The 27,311-nt window shown below is 37.4% G+C and overlaps 2 protein-coding genes across 6 annotated transcripts; both read left to right on the forward strand.

Moving 5' to 3' along the window:
• LOC109831816 (pentatricopeptide repeat-containing protein At3g06920-like) lies at positions 928-5,547 on the forward strand. Its single transcript, XM_020399260.1, has 3 exons — positions 928-3,828; positions 4,107-4,279; positions 5,328-5,547. The coding sequence occupies exon 1, from the start codon at positions 992-994 to the stop codon at positions 3,659-3,661; it is 2,670 nt and encodes an 889-aa protein (XP_020254849.1). The 5' UTR covers positions 928-991; the 3' UTR covers positions 3,662-3,828; positions 4,107-4,279; positions 5,328-5,547.
• LOC109831817 (DNA mismatch repair protein PMS1) lies at positions 7,892-26,892 on the forward strand. 5 transcript variants are annotated; one of them, XR_002244559.1, is made up of 12 exons: positions 7,892-8,327; positions 9,260-9,583; positions 9,970-11,124; positions 11,739-12,013; positions 12,135-12,261; positions 14,036-14,104; positions 14,288-14,361; positions 16,278-16,343; positions 17,403-17,506; positions 17,607-17,788; positions 24,589-24,700; positions 25,065-25,138. XR_002244559.1 is itself a non-coding variant. In XM_020399261.1 (12 exons), the coding sequence occupies exons 1-12, from the start codon at positions 8,100-8,102 to the stop codon at positions 26,652-26,654; spliced, it is 2,721 nt and encodes a 906-aa protein (XP_020254850.1). In that variant the 5' UTR covers positions 7,892-8,099; the 3' UTR covers positions 26,655-26,892. The 5 variants fall into 5 exon arrangements, 3 of the variants coding, with proteins under 3 accessions (XP_020254850.1, XP_020254851.1, XP_020254852.1); XM_020399261.1 differs by lacking the exon at positions 24,589-24,700 and adding an exon at positions 26,639-26,892 and having other exon boundaries at positions 25,065-25,165; XR_002244560.1 differs by lacking the exons at positions 17,607-17,788; positions 24,589-24,700; positions 25,065-25,138 and having other exon boundaries at positions 14,288-14,365; positions 17,403-17,418.

The following is a 27,311-nucleotide window of genomic DNA, read 5'->3' on the forward strand; positions in this document are numbered from 1 at the left end:
GATTTTGAAAGTTTTGGGGGTTTAGTGTCACACGCCCAATCTTACTGGTGTTTTAGTGAAAGCTTACCCATATATTAATTTTTATAGAGAGGATAAGTATTAATAGTCTGTAGAAGAATATGTTAGTGGTTACTAGGTTAAAATGCATATTAGTTGTCAAATTAAAATAAGAACTAAAATCCTGAATTGACAGAAGAATCAAGTAAAATACATAATCTAGATCTGCTATTCTGTGAATGGAGAAACAAATTGCACTACATAAAAGGATAGAGGTAGAAAAAGAAATGGTTTAGATCTCCATTTATATATAAACATAAATTTATGATTTACTATGACCTTAAAAAAAAGCCACATGTCCATCCCTAATTTGAATTTGGATTTTTAAATGAAAACTATTCACGCACTTATTAAGTATGGTAGTGTTTTATTTTTAAGTGCGTGAATAGTTTTAATTTAAAAAATCATCGATGCTCTTATTTTGTATTTTTGTTATAAAAAAAATCTGGCTCAAGTTATTTTCTTTTAAAGAAGGAGTAACAATGCTAAGAAAAAAAATAGTACAATCTAATTTTTTTAGTGAAAGTAATTTCTATTTTTCAAAGCAAAACCACAATTAAAAAGAAATTTTTAGAGTAAAAAAAAGATATACAAATAAAAAAATAAAAATCAACCCATATAATACAGGTATTTAATCTAAGACCCTTATAAATGATCTCAACCATGATTATTAACTAATTAGCGGATAATTATAATTCATTCTAGATTTAGTTATGCTAATTGGTAATTGTGATACATTAGTCGCCCCTCCGTTAAATTTTTGGCGGCGGAGTGGAAGGGAATCCACTATACGTAAGCGGGTAAAGGCTTAAAGCCCACCACTTTAACCCGGCCCATTATCCGACTCATCATCTCCCTCATACAATAATACAGGTATTTTCAATTTCCTCCCCCAAAATTTATCCCCAATTCGCCAATTCCTCGATCATCTTTCATGTCAATGGCAAGATCAAGAACTCCCCTTATCCGCTCCTTATCCTCTTCTACCATGAAAGGTACTATCCCTAGCCCTAACCCCAAAACCCCACATCATCACAAATTCTCATCCGATACAGCTCCACATTTGAATCAAGGACCGAGCTTTAGATCGAAAATCGACGAAATTTGCAGGATTTTAGAAACCACGCCCTCGGGCGGGGACTTAGAAAACGCCCTTTCCTCGATCCACGAAAAAAGTTCACCTGAAATCACTGTAGGAGTTTTGAAAAGGGCTAAAGATTTGAACTTGGCGATGAATTACTTCAGATGGGTCGAAAGGTTCAGTAACGAGCCGCATTGTTTGGTATCTTATAATACGATGCTCTCGGTGATTGCGAGGACCAAAAAGTTTGATGCTTTGGAGAATGTTTTGCATGAAATGGGTCTACTTGGTTTCGGGCCGTCGAATAATGCTTGTTTAGAGATGGTTGAGAGTTTAGTGAAGATTGGGAAGCTGAAAGAAGCTGTTAATGTGATTGAATTGATGAGGAAATTTAAGTTTCGTCCAGCTTTTTCAGCTTATACTACTCTCATTGGCGCATTTGCTGATACCCGTGAACCCGATTTAGCCCTCAAATTATTTCAGCAGATGCAGGAATTAGGGTATGAAGTTAATTTGCAGTTATTTACGACTTTGGTTAGAGTGTTTGCGAAAGAGGGTAAGCTAGATTCAGCACTTTCGTTATTGGAAGAGTTGAAAAGTAATTCATTTGTTGCTGACATAGTTCTCTACAATGTTTGTATCGATTGTTTTGGAAAAGTGGGGAAGGTTGATATGGCTTGGAAATTCTTTCATGAGATGAAAGCTCAGGGAATCAGCCCGGATGATGTTACTTATACTAGCATGATTGGGGTTCTTTGTAAAGCTAATAGGTTGAGTGCGGCTGAGGAATTATTCGAGCAAATGGAGCAAGGGAGAAGAGTCCCTTGTGCTTATTCTTATAATACAATGATTATGGGCTATGGCGCAGCTGGAAGGTTTGATCAAGCTTACAGATTACTGGAGAAGTTTAGAGAAAAGGGATGCATTCCGAGTGTTGTTGCATATAATTCTCTGCTCACTTGCCTTGGGAAAAAGAGGAGAGTGGATGAAGCTCTTAAGGTTTTCGAGGAGATGAAAAAGGATGCTGAACCTAATGCATCAACCTTTAACATTATTATCGATATGCTTTGTATGGCAGGGAGATTAGAAGATGCTTACAGGATTAGAGATATTATGCAAGATGCTGGCTTATTTCCTAACCAGATCACTGTTAACATAATGGTTGATAGGTTGTGTAAAGCTCAGAAGCTTGATGCAGCGCGAAAAGTATTTGAGGGCATGAGTGAAAAAGGCTGTGCTCCAGATCCTGTTGCATATTGTTCTCTTATTGATGGATTGGGGAGAAAAGGTAGAGTTGATGAGGCTTATAGTTTGTATGAGGAAATGTTGGATGCTGGCCATAATCCTAATGTTGTTGTCTATACATCTTTGATCAGAAATTTTTTCAAGATTGGAAGGAAGGAAGATGGGCATAAGATCTTCAAAGAAATGAAGCGCAGAGGTTGTCGTCCTGATCTAACTCTTCTGAACACTTATATGGATTGTGTGTTTAAGGCTGGTGAAACAGAAAAGGGAAGGAGTTTATTTGAGGATATAAAATCTCAAGGTTTCTCCCCTGATGTACGAAGTTATTCTATACTTATTCATGGCCTCACAAAAGCTGGTAAGGCTCGAGAGACGTATAAATTGTTTTATGCTATGAAGGAACAAGGCCTCACACTTGATACTATGGCCTATAACACTGTCATTGATGGATTTTGCAAGTCGGGTCAAGTGGACAAAGCTTACCAGCTTCTCGAGGAGATGAAATCAAAAGGGTTTCCTCCCTCTGTGGTTACTTATGGATCTGTTGTTGATGGGCTTGCAAAAATTGACAGGCTTGATGAGGCTTATATGCTTTTTGAAGAAGCGAAATCAAAGGGAATTGAAGTAAATGTAGTTTTGTATAGTAGTCTTATTGATGGGTTCGGTAAAGTTGGGAGAATCGATGAAGCTTATTTAATAATGGAAGAAATGATGCAGAAGGGTCTGACACCAAATGTGTACACATGGAATTGCCTAATTGATGCTTTAGTGAAGGGAGATGAAATTGATGAAGCTCTTGCTTGCTTTCAGTCGATGAAAGATATGAAATGTGCTCCAAACACCTTTACTTATAGCATTCTCATTAATGGCCTTTGTCGAGCTGAGAAATACAACAAAGCTTTCGTCTTTTGGCAAGAAATGCAGAAACTAGGTTTAGTTCCAAGTGTGGTCACATACACTACTATGATCTCAGGCCTTGCAAAGATTGGGAATATTACTGAAGCTAATAGCCTCTTTGAGAAGTTTAAGGCTAATGGAGGTGTACCTGACTCAGTTAGTTTCAATGCCCTTATAGAAGGAATGAGTAGTGCAAATAGGGCAATGGATGCTTATAGGGTTTTCGAGGAGACTCGACTTAGGGGATGTAAGATTAATGCAAAGACTTGTATTGTTCTTTTGGATGCATTGCATAAGGCAGAGTGCCTTGAGCAAGCAGCAATTGTTGGAGCTGTGTTGAGGGAGATGGCAAAGTCACAGCATGCTGCTAGATCCTTGTAAACTTTGGAGAATGAAGGGATTGAACTCTACTCCCTTTTTTATGCTGGAGAGAGGATTGGCTCGTCTTTTGAGGAATGTACAATAATATATTATTCAATCAACTTTAGATTTGAATCCAGATTTAGCTGCTGCAGCTGATTCCAACAACTCAAAGTTTCATCATTAAGGTGAGTTTTTTTCTTTACACTTGCTTACTGAGCTTAATACAATTTGATTGTGATATCATCTTGGTATGATAATCTGGTGTAGTGCTTATCACTAGGGTGCGTTGCTTTATGTTGGACATCACAATTTGATTGTGGTGTCATCTTAATATATTTTGATTTCTCATTCTTTGTCTATATAAGTGCATGCATGGCTGTTATACTTCTATTTGAGTTACTGTCCTCTTGTTTCTATAACTGCATCCATGTCCATTGCTCATCAGAAATGCCTATGTGTGCAGATGTATTAGTGGGCATTTTATAAACAAGTACAGTCGGTCTGCTAGATTTAAAGCATCAAAGATTGTATGGGAAAATCTAGCTTGTGCATCGCCTCGGTGCCAATGTTGTGAAAGAAGAGATTTTTGGAAAGGATGATATAAAGGCTGGTTGAAGATCGATAATTATTTGATAGGTCAGCAATTTTTCAATCTTATTATTTTGTTAGCAATGTAAACTTGCCTCATATGTGCATTTATGTGTGTAATATGACTCAACACTAGGAGACGATGAACACAGAAAAGATGTCTAGGCACCTGAGAGTTGAGACCATGAGTTTAAGATTCAAATTTTATAATAGCAATTCTTTTATGGTTTTCTGTTTTTATTTTGTGGTTTATGTACCCCGTAGATCATGTTTTTTCGCAAAACAGCCCTACAAATGACAGTATTTGCGAAACTAGCCCAAAACAATCAACTCTTGAAAGAAAAAAAAATCAACTTTGATAGGCTAATTTGTAACTGCAATATAAAAATATTGACAAAATAGTCAAATGTTTACTCACCATACCCAACAAAGTTCATTTTGTTGATTTAGGTTCTTTCTTTCCAAAGTTGATGATGTGGCTGTAGTTTCTTAAATGCTGATATTTTTTGGGGTAATTTTGCAGATATGCATGGTTTAAGGGGGTATGTATACAAATAAAAGGAAAAAAAAACTTCTCTTTTATCCCGGAATTTGTACTTTATGCAGACAATGTGTACCTTATTCAATACGTAGGTTTACACTCTATTACTGATGTCATTTGAGACGTTTACATCATGCTCCATGGAAATAAGTTTTTTATTTGAAATCATTCTTACTAAGACCAGATTGCCTATTGGTTTTGGTGATAGTCTTTCGATAGCATTAACAATTGAACATGAGCTAATTTTACGTCCTTTCTTTGACTGGTTATCCTCTTAGACAAACTGACCATATTTAATTATTCTGGACAAACTGTGGAAGAGATATATCCCATAAAACAAATTTTTGAAGGGATGAAGTGGATATTTTTAGACACAATTGCAAGTTATCGTCAACCCAACTAGATAATGACCTTCTAGACCTGAACTTTGGCATGAGAAATATCTACTCTACCTCCCAAAAGTTAAAGTCAGCGCTCTCACTGATCGATAGCAGAAAGTGTAAAAACTTCAAAAATCTTCTGGTTCGAACTTAATGAAGAGTGTTTTATGCGCAGGTGCAAATGATCACCATTTAACTAGAGGTGCTCCTTCATGCCGATTACAGAAGAGGAGGCTATTCAGTTGACCCCAGAGGGATAATTGATTTTCGTAATAACTTGTGTGCTCTCTGCATGCAAATAATGAATAGATGTGTACAGGTACGCATGCTTTATCAAAAGAAATCTACTTGTTTGGAATTTATGTTTGGAACTAGTGAATGATTCTACATTCTGGATGGCCTCAGGTGACTCGGGATGAGATGCTGATGAGAAGATTGCTAGTTCTTCTTCTTTGATATTTTAGGATTATACATCCGAACGCAGACTCGAAGTTCTTTTATACCAAATCATTCGTTCTCAGTATTGTTTGTACTCCAACATGTCCAGTTATTTGCTCTTACTCTACTATGTATTATATTTGTAATTAGTTTCTCCTTTTTTTTTTTTAACTTTTGCACTTGTGTGAGTGAAGTTTATACTATGCATGCGCCTCTGAATGTAACATGTAACGACAGGGAAAGTCTTATACTTTGAGTGTAGTTGGAACTAAATACGATGGTTCGATGTCAGCTTTTTACTAAGATAATTGTTTGATTTTTGTTGTTTTCATATTTCTTACTTATAGGTGTGTAATTGAACTTGAATGTGACATGGAGCAATGGAGAAACCTGAGATTGTTACGATATCATTTTCCCGTTGAATGAAGTTGTTAGAGAAATGTATGTGTGAAACTTTTGGACTTGTCTTTTTGGAATCATCTGTGAAACTAGAATTTTTATGTTGCAAACTTTTGGACTTGATGTTTTTATATTTCTTACTTAATGCTTCCAATGTCATTTCAGAATGGGTAGATCATAAAAAAGTTAACTAAATATTTTCTAAACTTTGAGGCACATTTTGGGCGCACGTCACACACATACAATAAGGCAATCCATACAATTAATGGGTGCGTAAGAGGGCCACTCTGACAAATTTTAATTATTTTAGTTATGAGGCAAACCACCCTATTCCTACAATGGTGGTTCTAATGTAATTTGAGTTCATATTTATTTTGGCAAAAAGAAAAACCATGGGCATTAACACTTAAAAAGTTGTACATTAGGGTATTTAAGTGTTAAGAGTTTGTCATAGATATTCGCCCCTCAATTCCTCCGTACTAGGTAGATAGTTCCTCAATTTTTCGAAAATGGCTACTTAGAGCATCTCCAACCATAAAACTCAAAATGGTGTAGTTTTTACACCAAGTTGGTATAGTTTTTACACCAAATTACTATTCCATCTCCAACCCATTACACCAAATGTTACACCAAAAAGATTATTCCTTTTATTATTCTTATCTTTTAACATTTTTTGAAATTTAAAATATTTAACAAATTATATAATTATATAATTATATAATACATATAATTAATTATAATAATATATTTTATGAATAAAATAAAAATATAAAACTATCTATTTTTTCCATTGTTGAATTTTATTTTAATAATTATTTTATAATCTAATTTTATTATAATAGTTCATATCAAAATAATTAAAAAAAATAAAAGCTACAATGAAATATTTTGATCATGAATAAAAAGAGAAACATTAAAAACCAACAAAATAATAAACTCTATGCCTAAAAAAAAAGGTTAAAAAAAATGTCACCGCGTCAAAGCTACAGTGCTGCGCCAAATCTGGTGCAGTACTGTAGCTCTCCCCCAAAATGGCGCTGGGGATGCCGTTCGGTTGGAGGATGAACAGGGTTATTTTTTGCGTCAATTTGCGGGGAAAGCGTTCGGTTGGAGATGCTCTTATGCGCCTCTGAAATCCTGAAAAGGCCATGCAATTTATTTCCTCAATTATCAAAAAAATCTTTCAGCTTATTTTTTTTGTGAACACGAGGACAATTGGGTTTTCCTGGGGGAAAACGTATATCAAAAGGGGGTTTGAGTAATTGAGGGACCTATTTGCAATACCCTTTACGGTCGTAGGGATGTATAAAGTTAATGTCAAAGATTTGAGGAGCTAAATCTAAAAAGAAAAAAAGAAACCCCTCCATAATACAACTAAGGACAAATTTTCAAAACAGTCGAAAAAAAAACACCCATTTTCAACTTATTTTCAAAAATCGATATGGTTTCACCCTTAGCGCTGAAACCAGGTCGGTTTCTGGAAAAAAAAATTCCGAAATTTTACGTGAGTTGAACTCCCGTGAAATTTAGTAAGCTTGAACTCCCGTGAAGTTTCATAGTTCAAATTTTTTTTTTGAACTATGAAATTTCACGGGAGTTGAATTCTCGTGAAGTTTCGGAATTTTTTTTCAGAAACCGACCTGGTTTCAGCGCTGAGGCTGAAACCAGGTCGATTTCTGAAAATAAGTTGAAAATGAGTCTTTTTTTTGCGATTATTATCGTAAACGGGATTGTTTTGAAAATTCCTCCATACAACTAACCATACTAAACCATTTTAATGGGCCCCAAATCAACATCCCGGTCGAATAGATCACTCTTTGACTGACTAATGGGTCCCACTAATTGTGTCCAAGATCGGTACCGATTTCTTTTTTTTTTTTCACGTATGAAAATCGAGAGAAGCTCTCCTTCGATTTCTTTTTGCAGAGGGAAAGATTTTCCTTTTGGCGCCAAATCCCAGAGCGAAATCCAACTGCGGTCGATCTCGGCGATCTAGGGCTTCACACTCTCAAATCACAGAATCGAATGATTCCTCCCTCAAAGTTTCAGTTTCTGGGGTTTCCAACCGCTGATATTCCCTCGAAAAGTTTCGACTTTTAGGGTTCGGGCGATGGAGGGAGAAATCGGCTCGCCGCCCATCAAGCCCATCAACAAATCAGCGATTCACAGGATTTGTTCGGGGCAAGTGATCTTGGATCTCCAGTCGGCCGTGAAGGAGCTGGTCGAGAACAGCTTGGACGCCGGCGCCAGCAGCGTCGAGGTCAGTCTGAAGGAGCACGGTGAAGAATCTTTCAAGGTTATCGACAATGGATGTGGGATCTCGCCCAGTAACTTCCAGGCATGTGGAAAGTTTGAAGCTTGCGGTTCCCTTTGCTTTAGTTTTTATTTCTTTAGCTGTAATTATGTTTTATGGGGTTAGGGTTTAGGGTTTAAGGTTTAGGACATGGGTTTAGGGTTTAGGATTTAAGGTTTAGGGTTTAAGATTTATGGTTAGGGTTTAATTAGTGGGTTGAATTACAGAGAGGAAAGGATGACCAACTCATACGATAGTGAAACTGACTAATATGGGAGGGAGAGTTGATCCGGCTACTGACGCGACATAATCTTTAAATTGTCACCGGCAAAAAGGGAAGGAAAAAAAATCATTATTATCATACCGACAGTCTTTATAGAGGGCTACTAGTTTAATGGGATGGAATGTTGCCTAGGGATGACTGTGGAGCAGCTGGAGCTTTGCACAATGCCAGGAAAGATCCGCAAGATAATCGATTAAGGAGAATTTCCTGTCTCTCTTTAATCTCCCTGATCTGGTAACCTAGTCAAGACACCTATAAGCAAAGACATTTTAAACAAAACCTTAAAAGGGCACTCTGAGGGCAGCTAGATCCATCTCTTTTAGTCATTTAGCGTAAGCTCATGCAAAAACACTCTAAATTCTACTACATAGAAGATAGGTTTTGGGGCTCTTCACTTTCCAAACTCCTAAAATCCCTCCATGCAGCCACAGTACCTACCTCAAGTTTGTGGTAGAAGTGGAATTGCTAGATATGCTATAGTTTTCCATAAGTTCGACCTTCCTGTTTGTGAATATCACGGTCCAACTATGCTAGAATCTTTTAGGTGTAAATTCTTTCTGATGTTATTATATAATATTGGTAGTTCACTCTTCTTAGCTTGTGCACTTCCTATCTGTTCTTTTTCTCTCTTTCCATCTACGTCATTGTTGTATTGTGCTGCTTTCATTTGATCGTTTAATTGAACATGTTGCAGGCTCTTGCTCGTAAGCATCACACTTCAAAAATAGCAGATTTTTCTGATCTTCATTCATTGAAAACTTTTGGCTTCAGAGGAGAGGCATTGAGCTCCCTATGTGCATTGGGTAACTTAACTATCGAAACAAGGACGAAAAATGAGCCAGTTGGTACACATCTGATCTACGACCACTCAGGTTCAGTGTCTGCTGAAAGAAAAGTTGCTCGCCAAGTGGGCACCACTGTGACAGTTGAGAGATTATTCTCCACCTTGCCAGTGCGAAGTAAAGAGTTTAGCCGCAATATTCGTCGGGAATATGGAAAGCTTATTTCTTTGTTAAATGTGAGACCGTCTTTCTCTACAACATTTAAAATCTTTTCGCCATTTAAAACGTGAACTACGTAATTGCATTTACTTTTACTTTGCTAAATTGATCGGCTGTTTTTTTTTAGTAAATTATTGAACAACTTCAACGTACGAAGATAATACATTTTCTTAGCAGTGACACTGATTTTTATTGTAAAGTTGGTTGGCTGTTATATCGTGCAACTTATGTATGAGTAATTTGCAATTGTTCATTATATATCGTGGAGATAAAATTTCTAGCATATTTTTTATAAATAAATATAGTAGCATATCCTCTGTACTGTACAGTGTGCACTTTAGTATTAAGAGATCTAATGGCGACTTGTTTATTTTTCTTTTAATTTCTTTTCTTTTCTGCTTAGGCATATGCCATCATGGCTAAAGGGGTCCGATTTCTTTGCACCAACACTTCTGGCAAAAACTCAAAATCTGTGGTGTTGAAAACTCAAGGAAGCAGTTCACTTAAAGATAATGTCATCACTGTATTTGGTCTAAACACTTTCAAGTGCTTGGAACCTTTGAGTTTATGCATATCAGAAGGCTGCAAAGTTGAGGGCTATCTCTCTAAGACTGGATATGGTAGTGGTCGTAACTTGGGAGATCGGCAGTATTTTTACGTAAATGGGAGGCCTGTTGATATGCCTAAAGTTAGCAAACTTTTGAATGAATTATATAGAAGTTCAAACTCCAAACAGTATCCCATTGCTATTATGAATTTCATAATACCAACTACATCATATGATGTTAATGTTACCCCTGATAAGAGGAAGATCTTCTTTTCAGATGAAGGCACCCTTGTAGTTACCCTAAGAGCAGCTATAGAAAAAATCTACTCTCCGGATCAATGCAGCTTTTCTGTTAATGGGATTAATGAGTCCAACAAAGAAGCAGATGACTCTGAGACAGATACTTGTACTGAAGATGAGGATTCTCCACGAGCATCTAAATCACTGTCTCCATGGGATCACGGGCGTCAAGCACGTAGTCAGGAGTTAATTCTGGATGATGATTTAATGAAGATGCCACAACTGCGCAGACAGAATTTGTGCGATGAAAAGGAAGTTGTTTGTGACGATGAACTCTCCCCACCGAAGGGTTTGAGTGTTAATTCCGTGGATAAAGCATGCAAAAGTCTCTCTGCCTACCAAAGTAATCAGTCAGTAAGCCTTTTTAAGTCAAAAGCAACAATGGATCTGAAACGTCCTACCGTCGCTGTGTCACTAAAGAAAGATAACCCTTTCAATTCAAAATTTGTCCAATCCCCTCTTACAAAGTTTGTAACTGTAAATAAAAGGAAGCATGAAAACAGTTGCGACATTTTGTCCGAAATGCCCATACTAAGAAATGAAAAACCACCTTGTCAAGTGATTAAAACCGGTTTGAAACTGCACGCATCGATTTCCAGATGTGAATCATGTAAACTTTCAGGGGATGATAATAATCTGTCCGGTATCTCAAGCAGAGAGAGGATGCCTCATTCTGATGAATGTGAGGCTAAAAATAAAGAATCTGATCAGGTATTTTTAATTACTCTAAGTTGCTTTCCTAAGTATTCCGTACAGAATATTCAACCCCACTTAATTTTTTTTATTTCTAAAGGCTGATCGTTTAGGTGGCAGTTCATCTAAAACATTTAGAATTAGATATATAACGGCACTACAATTCTTTTGCTGTCAAATGCCAGCTTATACATCATCTGGACTGATGACCTATGTTGTATATAAATTGCTTACCTATCGATTCATCTGAAATTCTCAATTTAGAACGTCCAAACTATATCAACAAGTTCAATTCTGCATAAATATGAACCTTACAGTTTATTTTAATTTCATGTAAAGGGTTAAATAGTGCATTTATATAAGGCAATAACTGATACACTTTCTGATTGAACTAAAAAACCTTGTGTTTTATTACCAACCATCCTGTGAATAAAATTACCTTGACTAAATGCTTTTGAGAAGTATTGATATGTGAATATGTCGAGGACTAATAAGTAATAATTTAATGACATTTTAGAAATTCTGGAGAATGATGGCTTGCAAATGCATTGTAGCTTATTCTTTTTTATCATGTTGATGTCTTGATGACTTTGCTTATCACAATTTTTTCTAAACTTGTATACTATTCCCAGGAGAATTTAGAAGGACAGGTAGCTCCTTCAACCCTTACAGATGCTACATTAGGAAGTTCGTATGTGAAAGATCAAGAAATTACACATCGGGAATTGTTGAGCCAGTCTCCTATCACCGAATCGTCCAATGTTATTGCGGACACTCTTAAACCATGTGCTAGTGATAAAATGTGTTTTCCTTTTCAATTTAGCATCAGTGATCTTAGAAAACGGAGGCACAATAAACTCTCAAGTTTGATTTCAGATGTTTCTACATATAGTAGGAATATCAGAAGGTACATAAGCTCCTCACCCTCTTCACTTTACTAAAGTGGAGATATTTACTTATCTAGAACGTATACATGTCCAACTCTACTATTTTTTTCATCACTCATCATATGGTTTGACCTGTCTAAGGCGTTATACTGCGGCAACACTTGCAAATTCTCAACCAGAAAATGATGAAAGAAAAGAATCTTCTTTAGCTGCTGCAACAGTTGAGTTGGACAGGTTCTTCCGAAAAGAAGATTTTGGTAGAATGGAGGTAATAGTTTGTATTTAAGTCAAGGTTGTGTTTATTTTAGCATACCTGAGCAAGATGTGAGAAACTTAGTTTTTGTCTTTGTGATATAACACTCTTTGTTTTTTTGTTTTGTTTTTTTTCCAATTATTTATCAAACTACAAAGGGATAAATCTTCAGTGTGCACATGTCATCCATTACATTATTTATTTTTCTCCGATTTATCTCTGCACTCAGGTTGGATTTTTGTCGTGTGACTTGTCTCCTGGCAAGTGATTGAAAATAATTGCAGTCTAAAACATAAGAAATTTGTAATCTCATGTCCACCCTTGTCTATCAAACCTTTTCAGTCATCCTCACTACTCACATTTGCCCTTGTGGATTTGCCAATTGAAACTAAGGGACATGTTTGGTGCCATCTCAAATCTTATTCAAATCGGTTCCTTCTTTCACAACCTTCTAAACAACCACATGTTTCTCTTTTGTTGGGAACTTTCTGTTCCTATGTGGTATATGATAATACAGTCTTAATTTGTTAATATCTCCTTGGGCTCAAATTAAAGATGAACATTAGGAAAATTTCAGTATGGGACCCTAAGAAAGGAATTGATTTTGTACTTTATGGTCCAACTTGAAAGGAAAGAGGAAGTTATGCAGTGTTTTACTTGACCATCATGTTTTTTGACTACTTTTCTTATCTTTTTCCACAAAAAAATAAAAAAATAAAAAAAAATCCAGCATGGTAATTATGAAATATGTATAAGTTGAACATGCATGATCATTAAAAATTACACCTTTTTGTCAATATCTTGACCTTGTAAGGACGGGATAATTTTGCAAATTAGATAGGTAGAAAGAAGGTTTATAATCTGTGAAATCTGGAATCAGCAAATAAAGCTGAAACATATGGAATGTTATGTTAGCACAATTGAGAAGAAACAACTGTATAGTGTTGATTGATGGCTATGGCCCATAGGGCCTAGGAATGACTGTATTTGCTACTTAGAATCAATCATTTTTTATAACAATTCGATGGTTATTTCAAGTAAAACGTGGAATCAGAATGGGACAGTTTTAATAGAGAGGTGCTTATGGAGTTCTATGTGGTCATAGATCCTAGACGCTTACAAGACCAGTAATGGTTTTATTGGTCAAAATATTGGACGATTAAGAAGTGAAGTATTCGAAAAAAGATTTGGTGTAGCAAAAATGAGAATATTGTGATGGATGAATGGCAATATGTTAAGAGATAGGCTAAGACATGAGTGCATCTTTAAGAAGTTAAAGCATAGCTTCCTTTGAGGGTAGGATGACAGCAGAATTAAGAAGCCACTATCATTGTTTTCATATAAGGAACATAGTAAGATGCAAGTTTTGTGTGGAATGGCTTAAGTGCTCCTTTGACGGTAGAATGATGGCAGAAAAAAAAAGCCACTATCATTGTTTTCATATAAGGAACATATTAAGATGCAGGTTTTGCATGGAATGGTTTAGTGCTGAACTGCTGATTAGAACAATCTTTGATGGGTTATTCATCTGGCGATTTTGATGCAAATTCACTTTCCCTCACATGAGAAAGATAATTGACCATGTTATGTTACCTGAATATCTTTTTACTATCGATCCATTGACTCGGTCACTTAAAATCTTGAACTTTTTTTTGTGGTTTTTCAGTTTAGTGTCCCATTATTAGCTTACATCTTGAGCTTTTCCTGTATTGTTACGCAACTACGTCAAAAGCTCTCTTAGCAATATCAGATTACTTTACTCATGGACTCTTGTTTGACATGTCTTCAGGTTGTTGGACAGTTCAATCTTGGTTTTATCATTGCAAAGCTAGACCAAGATTTGTTTATTGTAGACCAGGCAAGATCTAATTTCTTTTGCATTAAGTTATCCAATACTGGCATTACTGTTCCTGATGATTCTCCTGTAGATGCTTAGTTTGCTGATCTAATGGTCCTTGAAGAAGCCTCTTATTGCGTGAATAAAGCAGTTGAAGTGTAAATAATAAAGTGCACTTTCTGATATTACTTTCTGTTCCTACAGCATGCTGCAGATGAGAAACACAATTTCGAGCAACTCTCGGAGTCAACAGTCATTCATCTGCAGCCCCTACTTCAGTGAGTAAGGAGTTTATTTACTTGTTTTACCCTTTTTCTGCATTCCTGGTTTATGCAGAAGTGTTTAATTTACAACAATGTTACAGAAAGCGCTAGGCAGACTAGGCGTTTGAGCGAGCGCCTAGCGCCTAGACCCCTGGGCGTACGCCTAGGCAGCGCCTAGGCGTTTGACTATTTTTAAATTATTTAATTATAATAATTGATAAAAATATGTATTAAATTCATATAAATTTTCAAAAAAAGATAGCAATCTTAATTCCACAATAAATCATGCATACTTAGATACTAAATAGCCAAAATAATAATTAACAAGGCTAGAGCCTAAGATGTTTTCTTTTTTTATTTTTAATTACAATAATTGATAGTGAATGTCAACGTTATAGAAAGCTTAGATGCCGGACTGATGTCTAGGCAGATTTCTTTCTTCATTTAAGTGGTGGTCGATGAGGTTTTGCTGAAGGTCGAAGGAGGTAGTGGATGTGTTCATATTTGGAGGTTAATAGAGTTTGGAGGACGTGTAGGCTACAACACATAAAATCACAACCAAGGCCGGTGCAATCCATGTAAGCAGACAATGTTCCCCTAAACGCTCGTAAAATTTAGATGGGTAGGCTAAATACCGCCTAGGCGTTAGACGCTAGTTAGGCAGCCGAGGTACCGCTTATGTCTAGGCGTACGCCTAAGCGGACTAGACGGAGGTTTTTTAAAACATGGTTTTACAGAGTAGGCAAAATCTAGCATTGTGTCTCATCAACATGGGAATATTTTCAATTATAACTTTCCTGACAGATAATGTGAATCTCCTCCAGTTCCTCTTCTTTTCAGCAAAAAATATATCAACTATGCATTTCAGATCTTTCTTATTTTTTAAGTTTCTGTTGTAGGTTCTTTCATTGTGGCACAGATTCATCAGAATCGCTAGAGCTTCAAAGAAACAAGGCAATATTTACTACATATTGACAATGGGAATAATCATGATAAAATCAATCAAGACTTGTTTACCATGTTAAGCTTTTCTATCTTAGATATCAAGCTCCCGTAATATTATGGAAAACCACTAAGCAGCTTGTTTTTCCTAACCAGGTGCTAAATTTAAGTATCAGGAGCGCTTATAAAGATTCACCAAGCCCAATTATATTGATCAGCAAAAGCAATAGGTTCATACTTATTAGTTTCTGACATTATTTTTGATTTCAACTGTGCCATTTTAACAGCTTTTGTATTGCGCTCTCACAACATTTTTGTAGTTCGTAATTATATGCAAGGTCAGCAATATGATTATTTACGATTGATATCAAAACTGATCTCCATGAACTTTTTCTGCTTCTTATGAAAACAAGAAATCCTGGTGGGCAGCTTTGTGTTAAACTGGCTGTATCTTTTTTTTTTCTTCCTCTCCCTCTTTTTCTCCTCTTCCTTTGAGGGTAAAGCATTTTCTTTATAAAAGGTAAAAAATATTATTGATGTAAGTTAGCCATTCTATATATGAAAATAGGTCTTCAAAATATTTCATTCTTCATAACTGACGATTCTCTTTACCCTTTAAAATAAGAATGAACTTCATAAGTTCCTAGTATGGGGGAATTGTGGCATTTGTTTCGAAACCGCTGTTTATTTTATCCTTTTATCATTTATCATGACGGCTTCGTTTGGGCAATTCATTATGCCAGAGGATCGTTGGTCATGACAGAGGGTAGGTTTGTGGTGTCTATAGCCGCCCATAGATTATAAATTTCAAGCTTATAATATGCTATCACTAGTGCTAGCAAGCCTAGCATCATGGATGTTTGACATTTTTATTTATAGATTTTGGCATTTTCAGTTTTAACTCAGTTGTCTGATAATTTCATTTCTTTCCCTGTGCAATTCTAGTTTGTTACACTGATATTAACTCTATGACATCTGAATGGCTTCAGGCCAATAAGGTTGGAGCTATCACCAGAAGAGGAAATAGTAGCTTCTATGAATATGGAGATAATCAGGTAAGGTTTTGTATTCTTGTACATGCAAATCAAGTATGGAGGTTATAATTAACTGTTATATCTCTTCAAGTAAATACTTTTATGATTGACTGTCTTGCTTGTGTTGCGGGATATGAGTTCTATGGCCTCTTGTGAGTTATGTTTTTCTTTGTACAAGTTTTATTTCACCATAATTTAAAATTTTGAGTTTGCCTCTGATTGCATAAGCATAAACATAGATTCTCCCCCCTTAGTACAAGTTTTATTTCACCGCAATTCAAAAGTTTGTAAGTTTACACTCATTCAGTTTGTGGGACACGCTCTCTTTCTTATTCATCTTTAATACTTGAAAATTTCTAGTCAAAGCTGTAGAGGTTGGCATTCATGATGTTGCAGTATTTACTATGAGACAAGTAAACTGTACTCGTGTTTAAATAGCTTTTCCAGTCATATGAAACGAGTAGTTGCTTATGTTCCGCTCAATGCGCATGACAATATTCCTTAGCACATGAACTTAGAGAGTTTCAAGTTTAGCTCTTCCTAGGATATATGATGTATTTCTTATTTCATAAGGAAACATCATTTTAACTTCTGAATAGCAGTCAATTTTATTCACTTCTCCAGCCAGCTTACCCTCTGCCACTTGCCTAGAGTATGAATCTGCGGTTGGGACAAAGAATGATCCTCCAAAAAGAGTGATTGAAACCTAACAAGTGAGTGAGGAGCAAGTTTGGCTCGTGAACTATCCGTAAGGATGGACTAAACCCATCCTCATGTATGGAGGAAAGACCAATCCTGTGGATACTGATACATACTACTCAACATAGTCCAAATTTTTTTGGCCGGACTGTCATTCTCAGGAAATACCTGATTTTTTCAGGTCAGGCTTAGACAGTGCTAGGTCATTACATTATGTCCTTTATAGCTTACCCGTTATCTTAAGATGTATGCTTATATTTAATTTACACAAAATACACATTTCCTATTGGATAATGCTTTTTTTGTTTTTGTTTTTTTGTTTTTTAGAATGTTTTGCTTTCAATTTTCCTTATGTTTTATTCGCTTTTCGATATGTGTTAGGAAAAATGGTTTTGCATTGAAGGAGGACATGGATGCCCCTCCTGGCCAACGTTTTCTGCTAAAAGCTGTACCATTCAGTAAAAACATAACATTTGGGATTGAAGGTAATACTGCTGTTGGAATATATTTGTAATGACCTGATTTTATTGAGAAATTACTAATTATATAGGAATTCAGTATCAAGCCATCCTTTTTTCTTCACAGATTTGAAGGACCTTATTTCTACCCTTGCTGATAGTCAAGGGGAGTGCTCAATTATTGGTAGTTACAGGGCAGACACTTATGATTCAATTTGTCCATCAAGGGTCCGTGCTATGCTAGCTTCCCGTGCATGCCGAACATCTGTTATGATTGGTGATGCTCTTACACAAAATGAAATGCAAAACGTAAGTACTAAATTTTATGTCACCCCAGACTATTTGTTCATTATTCTTTTAATAACAGTGGAAGCTTCAATATGGTTGTTGATTATAGGCATTTTGGTCTCAATTGTTTCATTTACAGCTTTCGTACACATAATATGAAGTATGATGGTTATATAACTTCAACAAATTTCTTTCTAATTTTCATAGTTTAGCATGTTAAAAGAATTTTTGCTCTAGCTTGCAAGGCTCTGCACAACAAGGCTGTTGGTCCACCTCATGGGCATATGGGCCACCTCATGGGCATATGGGCCAGCAAGAAAAAAGTGTCACATGAGCCAGCAAACCAAAGAAAAAAGGTTAGAGGGTGGCTACTTTCGGCTGGAAAGCTGCCGACGGAAGAAATATTTCTTTGTGTGGGACCCATATTTGACAAAAAATAGTGTAATTCATGGCGTGAATTACGGAGAGAGGAGGTTAATCTCCTCTATAAATTGAAGATCCCCTCATTCAGTTTGATCATCGAAAATTAAGAAGAAAACAAAAGTGTATCAGCCTCAGAAACATAGTCTTTCTGAGAAGAAAAATTAAGAGCCAGTTTGTGAAGTTTTATCCACAAATTGAAGTTGTATTCTTGTGAGAGATCCACCTAAGGGTGAAGTGTGTAATCCCATTATTATAGTGAAAGTTTTTAAGTGGCCTACAGGTCCCGTGATTTTTACTTCTTTTTGGAGGGTTTTTCATGCTAAAAACCCCTGGTGTTATTTTTGTCTCATTTAGTTGGGGAAATTATCCTGGGATTTCTCAATCTTTCCCAACAAAGTGGTATCAGAGCAAGGCAGGCTCAGGAGGCAAGAGAAGGAGATCATATACATATTATACCACACTGGTATATACGTATATACGGTAACTATTCATATATACATCACTATTCACGCCAGAGCACTATTCATCACCGGAGCACTATTCATCACCGGAGCACTATTCATCACCGGAGCACTATTCATCGTCTGAGCACTATTCATCACCGGAGCACTATTCACGGTACTGTTCACGGGTACTGTTCAAGCTTGGCAAAACCTGTTGGCTAGCAAATTTAAATGGAGGAGAACACCAACACCGATAATATGATCAAATTGACTGCATTTAATTAGCAATTTGGAAGCTGAAGATGGAGGATCTTTTGTACATTAAAGATCTCTGGAAGTCAATTGTAATGCCAAAGGAGAAAACAGTGACTACAACGGGCGACAAAACAACTAGCACCCCGGAGGTCACATCCGATGCTGACTGGGTCGTGCTAAACCGAAAGTGTGCTGCTCAAATCAGGCAATGGATCGACAAAAGCATTTTTTAGAATTTTGCTAATGAACACGATGCTCTCGTTCTTTGGTAAAAATTAGAGAAAATGTATGCAAGGACAACCGCACAGAATAAAGCTAATTTGATGCGACGATTAGTCAATTTGAAGTACAAAGACGGGAGCAGCGTATCGGAACGCATGAGCGAGTTCCAAGGCATCGTCGATCAGCTCAACTCTATGAAGATGACCGTAGACGATGAGTTACAAGCATTGTTGATGCTGAGTTCCCTACCAAAAGGTTGGGACACTTTAGTTGTGTCAGTTAGTAACTCCGCTCCTGATGGACAGCTTACCATGGATATGGTAAAAGACAGAATGCTGAACGAAGAGTCTCGACGAAAAGAAGATGGATATGCTCCTGAAAATGAAGCGCTTGTTACAGAAAGACAAGGCAAGCAAGAATGGAGAGGAAGAAGCAAAAATCTCCGTAACCAAAATCAACAAAGAGGATGGTCGAAGTCCAGATCGAGGCATGACAAGAAGTGTCATCATTACGGCAAGCCAGGACACTTCATTCGAGAATGTCGAAAATTAAAGGCGGAAAAATCCAGAAATTAAGAGTCAGAAACCCGAACAAATGACACTGCAACTGTCATCGAAGAAGTTGTCATTGTTCGAGATGCTGATTATGTCAATCTTGCATGTCAAGATTCCACATGGGTAGTTGACTCAGGTGCTTCCTACCATGTCACCTCACGATGGGATTTCTTCTCAACCTACACTCAAGGTGATTTCGGACAAGTGAGGATGGGAAATGATAATGCATCCAAAATTATCGGCATCGGTAAGATTTATTTAGAAACTAACCTTGGATGCAGGTTACTTTTGAAAGACGTGAGGCATGTTCCTGATATCCGCCTCAATTTGATCTCCACCGGAATGCTTGATGACGATGGCTACAGTAATTATTTCGGTGAAGGAAAATGGAAGCTTATCAAAGGCAACTTGATAGTAGCCAAAGGCAACTTAGTAGTAGCCAAAGACAACTTGGTAGTAGCCAAAGGCAAGAAAGATACAACACTTTACCAAACAGAAGGCAGGCTGTGTAGAGGAGAAGTAAATACCACCCGGAAAGAAGTTCCCACCGAGTTATGGCATAAACGGCTCGGCCACATGAGTGAAAAGGGTCTCAGAATTCTTTCCAAGAAGGAGCTCTTGCCAGGAATGAAAGGTACACCCTTGCGTACTTGTGTTGATTGTATTATGGGAAAACAACACAGAGTTGCATTTCGTAGTTCTCCACCATCTAGAAAGGCAAATATTCTAGATTTAATACACACAGATGTCTGCACAATGAGTCATAAGTCACTAGGAGGTGCTTCTTATTTTGTGACCTTTATTGATGACCACTCTAGAAAAGTGTGGGCCTTTGCTTTGAAAACTAAAGATCAAGTGCAGGAAATCTTTAAGGAATTTCATGTAAAAGTTGAAATAGAAACTGGCAGACGTTTGAAGTGTGTACGTGCAGACAATGGTGACGAGTATTGCGGACCATTCGAGAAGTACTGCAGAAGTTTCGGCATCAGGTTGGAAAAATCGGTACCAAAGACACCTCAACACAACGGTGTAGCAGAAAGGATGAACATGATCATTTGCGAAAGAATCGGATGTATGCTCTCAAATGCAAAATTACCAAACTCCTTTTGGGGGGAGGCAACGAGGACGGCAGTCGATTTAATCAACCTTTCTCCATCAGTTCCACTGGACTACGACGTACCAGAAAAAGTCTGGACGGGGAAAGATGTTTCTTACAAACACTTGAAAGTATTTGGCTGCAAGGCATTTGTTCACATCCCAAAAAACGAGAGGTCCAAGCTGGATGAAAAGCTAAGCAATGTATCTTTTTGGGATATTCCCATGAAGAGTTTGGCTCCAGATTCTGGGATCCTATTAATGTCAGAAGCAGAAACATGATGTTTCTTGAAGATCAGACGCTCGAGGATTTTGAGAAACCCGAGAAGCCACAATCAGATGAACTTCCAGTGAATCTGGAACCAGTCTCTTCACCAACAAATTCTGATGAAGGGGGAGCTACACCAGATACTGATGATGTTCCACCAGCTCGCAGTCCAGAACCAGAGCAAGCTCCTGAACAAGTCCAACCAGAAGCACAGCTAAGGAGATCCACTAGAGAGCGACAGTCAAGTCGTAGATATTCTCCTAACAAGTATGTGATGCTCACTGACGGGGGAGAACCTGAGAGCTATGACGAAGCTATCATTGACCAGCACAAGATTGAGTGGTTAAAAGTCATGCAGGATGAAATAAAATCTTTACATGAGAACCACACATTTGACTTGGTAAAATTACTACAGGGAAGGAAAGCTCTTAAGAACAAGTGGGTGTACAGGATCAAAAGTGAAGAAGGCAGCTCACAACCACGTTACAAAGTAAGACTGGTTGTGGAAGGATTCGAGCAAAAATAGGGCGTTGATTTTGATAAAATATTCTCACCGGTGGTCAAAATGTCTTCAATCCAAGTTGTTCTTGGCTTGACAGCTAGTCTCAATCTAGAAGTTGAACAACTTGATGTAAAAACCGCATTCTTACATGGTGATATTGACGAGGAAATTTACATGGAGCAGCCCGAAGGTTTCCAAGTCGAGGGGAAGGAGAAGATGATATGCAAACTGAAGAAGAGTTTGTACGGTCTGAAACAGGCACCTAGGCAGTGGTACAAAAAGTTCGACTCATTCATGGAGAAAAATGAGTACAATCGAACGACGGCTGATCACTGCGTCTTCATTAAGAAATTCTCTGATGGTGAGTTTATCATTCTTTTGCTTTATGTTAATGACATGTTAATTGTAGGTTAAAACTTCGGCAAAATTAACAAGTTGAAGAAAGAGTTGAGTAAGTCCTTTGCAATGAAGGACTTAGGACCTGCTAAGCAAATTCTTGGCATGGCGATTACTCGCAACAGGCAGAATCAAAGAATTTGGCTATCTCAAGAATAGTATGTTACAAAAGTTCTTGAAATGTTCAACATGAGCAAAGCTAAACCTGTCAGTTCTCCACTAGCAAGCCACTTTAAGCTTAATGTGAGTCAGTGTCCTTCAAGCGAGGAGGAGAAATCAGAGATGAGCACAGTGCCTTATGTAATAGCGGTTGGCAGTCTTATGTACGCTATGGTATGCACCAGACCAGACATTGCTCATGCTGTAGGTATTGTGAGCAGATTCCTATCAAATCCTGGAAAAGAACATTGGACAGCTGTCAAATGGATACTCAGGTATCTCAAAGGTACTTCCAGTCATTGTTTATGTTTTGGTAATGGTAAACCCGTATTAGAAGGTTATACAGATTCTGATATGGCTGGCGACGTGGATACGAGAAAGTCTATATCCGGGTGCCTAATAACATTTGCAGGGGGAGCTGTCTCATGGCAATCACGATTACAAAAGTGTATTGCCTTAAGCACCACAAAAGCAGAGTACATCGCAATCACTGAAGGTTGCAAGAAGATCCTGTGGATGAAGAAGTTCCTACAAGAGTTGGGTCAGAACCAGGAAAATTATATTCTCTATTGCGACAGTCAGAGCGCAATTCATCTCAGCAAGAACTCGACCTTCCACTCAAGGTCCAAACACATCGACGTGAGGTATCATTGTATTCGTGATGTGTTGGAAAATAAACTACTGCAAGTTGAGAAGATTCACACCAATGACAACGGGGTAGATATGATGACGAAGACTCTGCCTGGAGAAAAGCTTGCTATCTGTAGAGAGATTGCTGGTGTAGAAGACCCCTGTCCCACATGAGGTGAAGGGGGAGATTAGAGCATGGATATCTAGACAACTTCAATTTGTGGATAAAACTTCACAAACTGGCTCTCAATTTTTCTTCTCAGAAAGACTCTATGTTTCTGAGGCTGATACACTTTTGTTTTCTTCTTAATTTTCGATGAGCATGGATATCTAGCCACCATTTAACCTTTTTTCTTTGGTTTGCTGACCCATGTGACACCTTTTTCTTACTGGCCCATGTGCCCATGAGGTGGACCAACAAAGGCAAAGGAACCTGACAGAATGTGCAGACTGGTAGAGCATGGATATCTAGACAACAAATATTATCAAGTTATACCTCGCAGATAAGGTGATGTACAACATTACAGACAAAGAGTTTAAGAGAGCTTATGGATAAAATTGAGGATTTATATGATGACATCAAGCTGAAGAAACCTTGAAAGAATGTGCGGCCTGTTTGGCTCCAAAGAACTTATTTTCTCTAGGAGCATTGCAACCAGCAGGATGCTATGTTCAGAAAGAGGCGTGGCAGGGAGGGTTGCAAAGAGGTCCATGGTTTCGGTCAAATGAGAGCAGGAAACAAACTTGTACAAGATGATTGGTAATAAGATGGACATTGTAGTTTCCATTAGTACAATAGAGAAATGGATGGAAAATTCCTAAAAACTTCAGCATGTGTTTGGATTACATGAACTGAATATCTTTTTGAGAATTGAATTGCAATAAGTTGCCTGAGGGAATCAAGTAGCGCGAGTTGGACTTTAAATCTTGCACTATGGAAAGGCATCATAAGGGGGTTCAAACTGAAGGTTGGATGTGTGGAAGAATTGTCCAAAGATGTAACATTTTCATTCTAATGCAGAAATTAGAAATATTTATCGAATTAAGGAGTGGAAAGCAGTCAATAAGAGGCAAACAGGCAGTAGGTGAAATATTTGCGAACTCAGTGGAGGTAATTTTATAAAAGAATTCAGACGATGATTCGCCTGCTTCACCCAAAGAGCCACTGGTGATTTCCTATTCTCCATGACTTCTCTTACACCACAAACTCCCCCGATTCTTCTAATTCTCCCAATTAGCTGTCGGTGATCCCCAAGCCACACAAAAATCTCAGTCAATGGCAACGTCCTCTACTCCTTTTCCAATGTCAACTCTCTGTCAACCTATGTCAACTCTCTGTCAACCTACTTTCTTGAGCTTTCTACCAATCAAGAGTGTTTCTAACCATATTCAGGCCCATTTTACATCCAATGGCAGTGTTTTCAAAGGCGCACACCTCACTGCGCCTTGCAATGCGGGGCGGTGGCGGAGCGTTCCGCATCTGATGCAGTAGCGCCTTTTGCTTCTCGCATATATCCTGACTTTGCACAGTGTGCATGTAGTACATACTCATATAGTTTTGTTTGTTAACATTTCAATCGAGTCTTTATACTCGATAATCCATATCCCAAAAAGCAAAATAAATCCATTAGGCCTTTTTAGTGGTCTTCAAGTGAGGACCATAACTAATCATTTGCTTGGATATTAGTCTTGATTTGACATTTGATTTGAGAATTTATGAAATTTGCTACTATGTTGCGTGTTAGCATTAGAAAATGAGACCTTATACTGTGATTTTATAGTAAGATATTATTTATCCTGACATATTTTTTATGTGAATTCCTAAACATGTTCATTCGTGCTTGATTATATATCTTGAAAAATTATGTGTGCAGCGTGCTCCTTGCATCACTCGGGCGCGCGCATCGCGTTGCGCCTTGTGCATGTGTGCGTGAAGATGCTTTGCGCCCCGCATTGTGGCTCGCGCATTGACAACACTGTCCAATGGTTATGAAATTTCTCCCTGCAATGTTCATACTTTAACTATCATCAGTAGTTAGACCAGAAGAACCTCTCACATAAGAAAAAGAAAAAGGAATTTTAAGAATACATGACCAATACCATGTTCTTTAATTGTGTAAACTGTGAAGCTTGTTATGTAGCACGTGTACCGAGTTTTTCATATACTGCTACTGGCTGTTGATCTTAGATGTAACCATTGCAGAGTGGGACATCTGATGTTACTACTTTTAAGCCATCAGTTAACTACAAATATAAAATGGCCCATATAATATTTTTTACTATTTATTATATGTTTATTTGAGAGATTTAGGCACTTATAAGAGTTATGCAAGACCTTTTGTCTATGCAGATATTGCATAATCTGGCAGGACTCAAATCTCCTTGGAATTGTCCCCACGGTAGGCCGACAATGCGCCACTTGGTGGATTTGAGCACTTTCCAGAATGGAAGGTTAGATTATACTAATCAAATGAAGTTTTAATTTGTCTCTTCCATAGTATTCTTTCTTTTTATTGGAGAAGTCAAAAGCAAACATGTGATCTCAAAGATGCATGTGTATTTGTCAAGCACGGGGAAATAGTCAGATATATAATCGCATAGTAGCTGATAACTGATATCCAGGGTTATTTTAATGAACGTATTTCCTTTGCCTTAGTAATTGTGGACTTTTTGTTAAATCTTTAAGGTTCCAAGGCTGCAGAGACTAAGAATACTCTGCTTGCGAACGGACAATCTTCTCAGCTCTAACTGCAGAACCTTGGTTGTTATGGTCCTTAGTGAAGTGTACTGATTTCCTTGGCATATATTACTCAAACTCATTTGATGAGTGTTTCTGAATCATCCTATGCCCATGGACAATTGCTACTCTGGGTTGAAAAAAGACCCTGCAAAGATGAACATCCGATACAGATCCTTCTGACGTAAACTTTTCCCTATTTGTTTTTCTTCGGTTATTCATCTTGTTTGATGAATTTAGATTGATTAACCTCAAAATCTGGTGCATTCCATGCCAGAAGCATCTAATTGCCCTTTTCTGCCCTAAGATGGACAGAGTGCTAGCAGCCTGAGAATAAATTGAATTATGACATCCATTGTGTTGGTAGATCTCAATATAATCTGAGGGATAGAAAAGTTCATGAGCTGCCAGTTCCTCCGTTTGAGGTTTTTTTATGGGTCTGGCAAGTATCTGCTAGAAACTTTTGTAAGCTCGCTAGACTACTGAATTCAACAGAGATTCATCAAAAAACAACTCCTTGTTAGTACCACTGTCACTAAAATCTTGGCCCTCTTTTTCTCGATATATTCAAGATCCGTTTAGTGATCCTGAAGAGCTTCCTACATCCACCTTCTAGTTGTGGTGCTTTCCATTCAAATATGATTGTGACCCCAGATTCTGTAACTAACATATAAGTGGTTATATTTAAAAAAAAAATAGGGAGCTTTGGATAAAATCAGAGGACTTCATTTTAGAGGGAAAATTTCCCTACCAATGAGCTTTAGACTACCATCTCCACTTGGTTATGCGTGTGCATTTTTTGTTCTGTCCCGATTTAGAGACTCATTTTCTTGAGTTCGGCATGTGGTCATGCAATTTATGCACGAACCGCCATCTATTAAGATTTATGTTCTTAACCGTTCAAAACCAACCAGATGTGCGTCGATAGGCAATTATCTGTAACCTTATATTCCTAAATTTAATCAAATATCCTGACAAGCATCCTCATCAAACCATCTGAAACATCGCAATCCTGTAAAATATATTTTCTGTTCGGTGGTTCCAGAATCTATTACCCGTGTTTGTGCGACTTCAAATGCTTTAGGCCACTTGAATAGGTATCCACATGAACAGGTTATTTTTGGTCCGCGAGATTATCCTCTAATTAATGCTCAGTGACATATTGATCTTTCTTTATTTCTTCGCAGGTTAAGGATGGAGTAATCTTCAGTGTTCGTAATGGTAATTTACCTTCTTGGACGTCTTGTAACCTGCTTGATTTTGTAGACTTGAAATGAAAATATTCATGCAGTAGCAATGTTGCACGCCAAACCATAGGAAGGGCAAATTCTTGTATATTGGCCTGGTTAGTTTATCCAGGCTGCAGGCAGCTATACTCCAATTTTGTGGTGGAATGTTCAAAAATTACATTAAGTTATGAGTATGTTTGGTTTAAAATACAGCCTTGTGGAAGCTGTGTATACTTTTGAGTAAATTTCTCAAGACCATCACCAGCAAAGGTGCCGTTTGGCAATAGGTTGAACGAGGGATTAAGGAGGCTTGACCCTTCCTAACCCTCCGAACATAGAAGTTTTATACAATAGTTAAAATGAGTTAATCCTCCATAATTTGTAAGACGTAAAAAAATACGTTAGGGGCGGTAAACGATCGAATCGAATACTAAGATGTTTGTATTTGTATTTACTTAAAATTATTGAATTCCAATGCGGACTCAAATATTCATATGTGGAGTTTTTTTCGAATTTGAACGCGAATACTTGGTATTTGATAAATATTCACGAATATGTACGAATATTTATCGAATATCAAGTATATTTATTCTGTTGAAAAATTTGATTTTCAACTAGTATTTAAATTCAT

This window comes from Asparagus officinalis, chromosome 2 (genome assembly GCF_001876935.1).
Source record: "Asparagus officinalis chromosome 2, Aspof.V1, whole genome shotgun sequence".
NCBI classification, from domain to species: Eukaryota; Viridiplantae; Streptophyta; class Magnoliopsida; order Asparagales; family Asparagaceae; genus Asparagus; species Asparagus officinalis.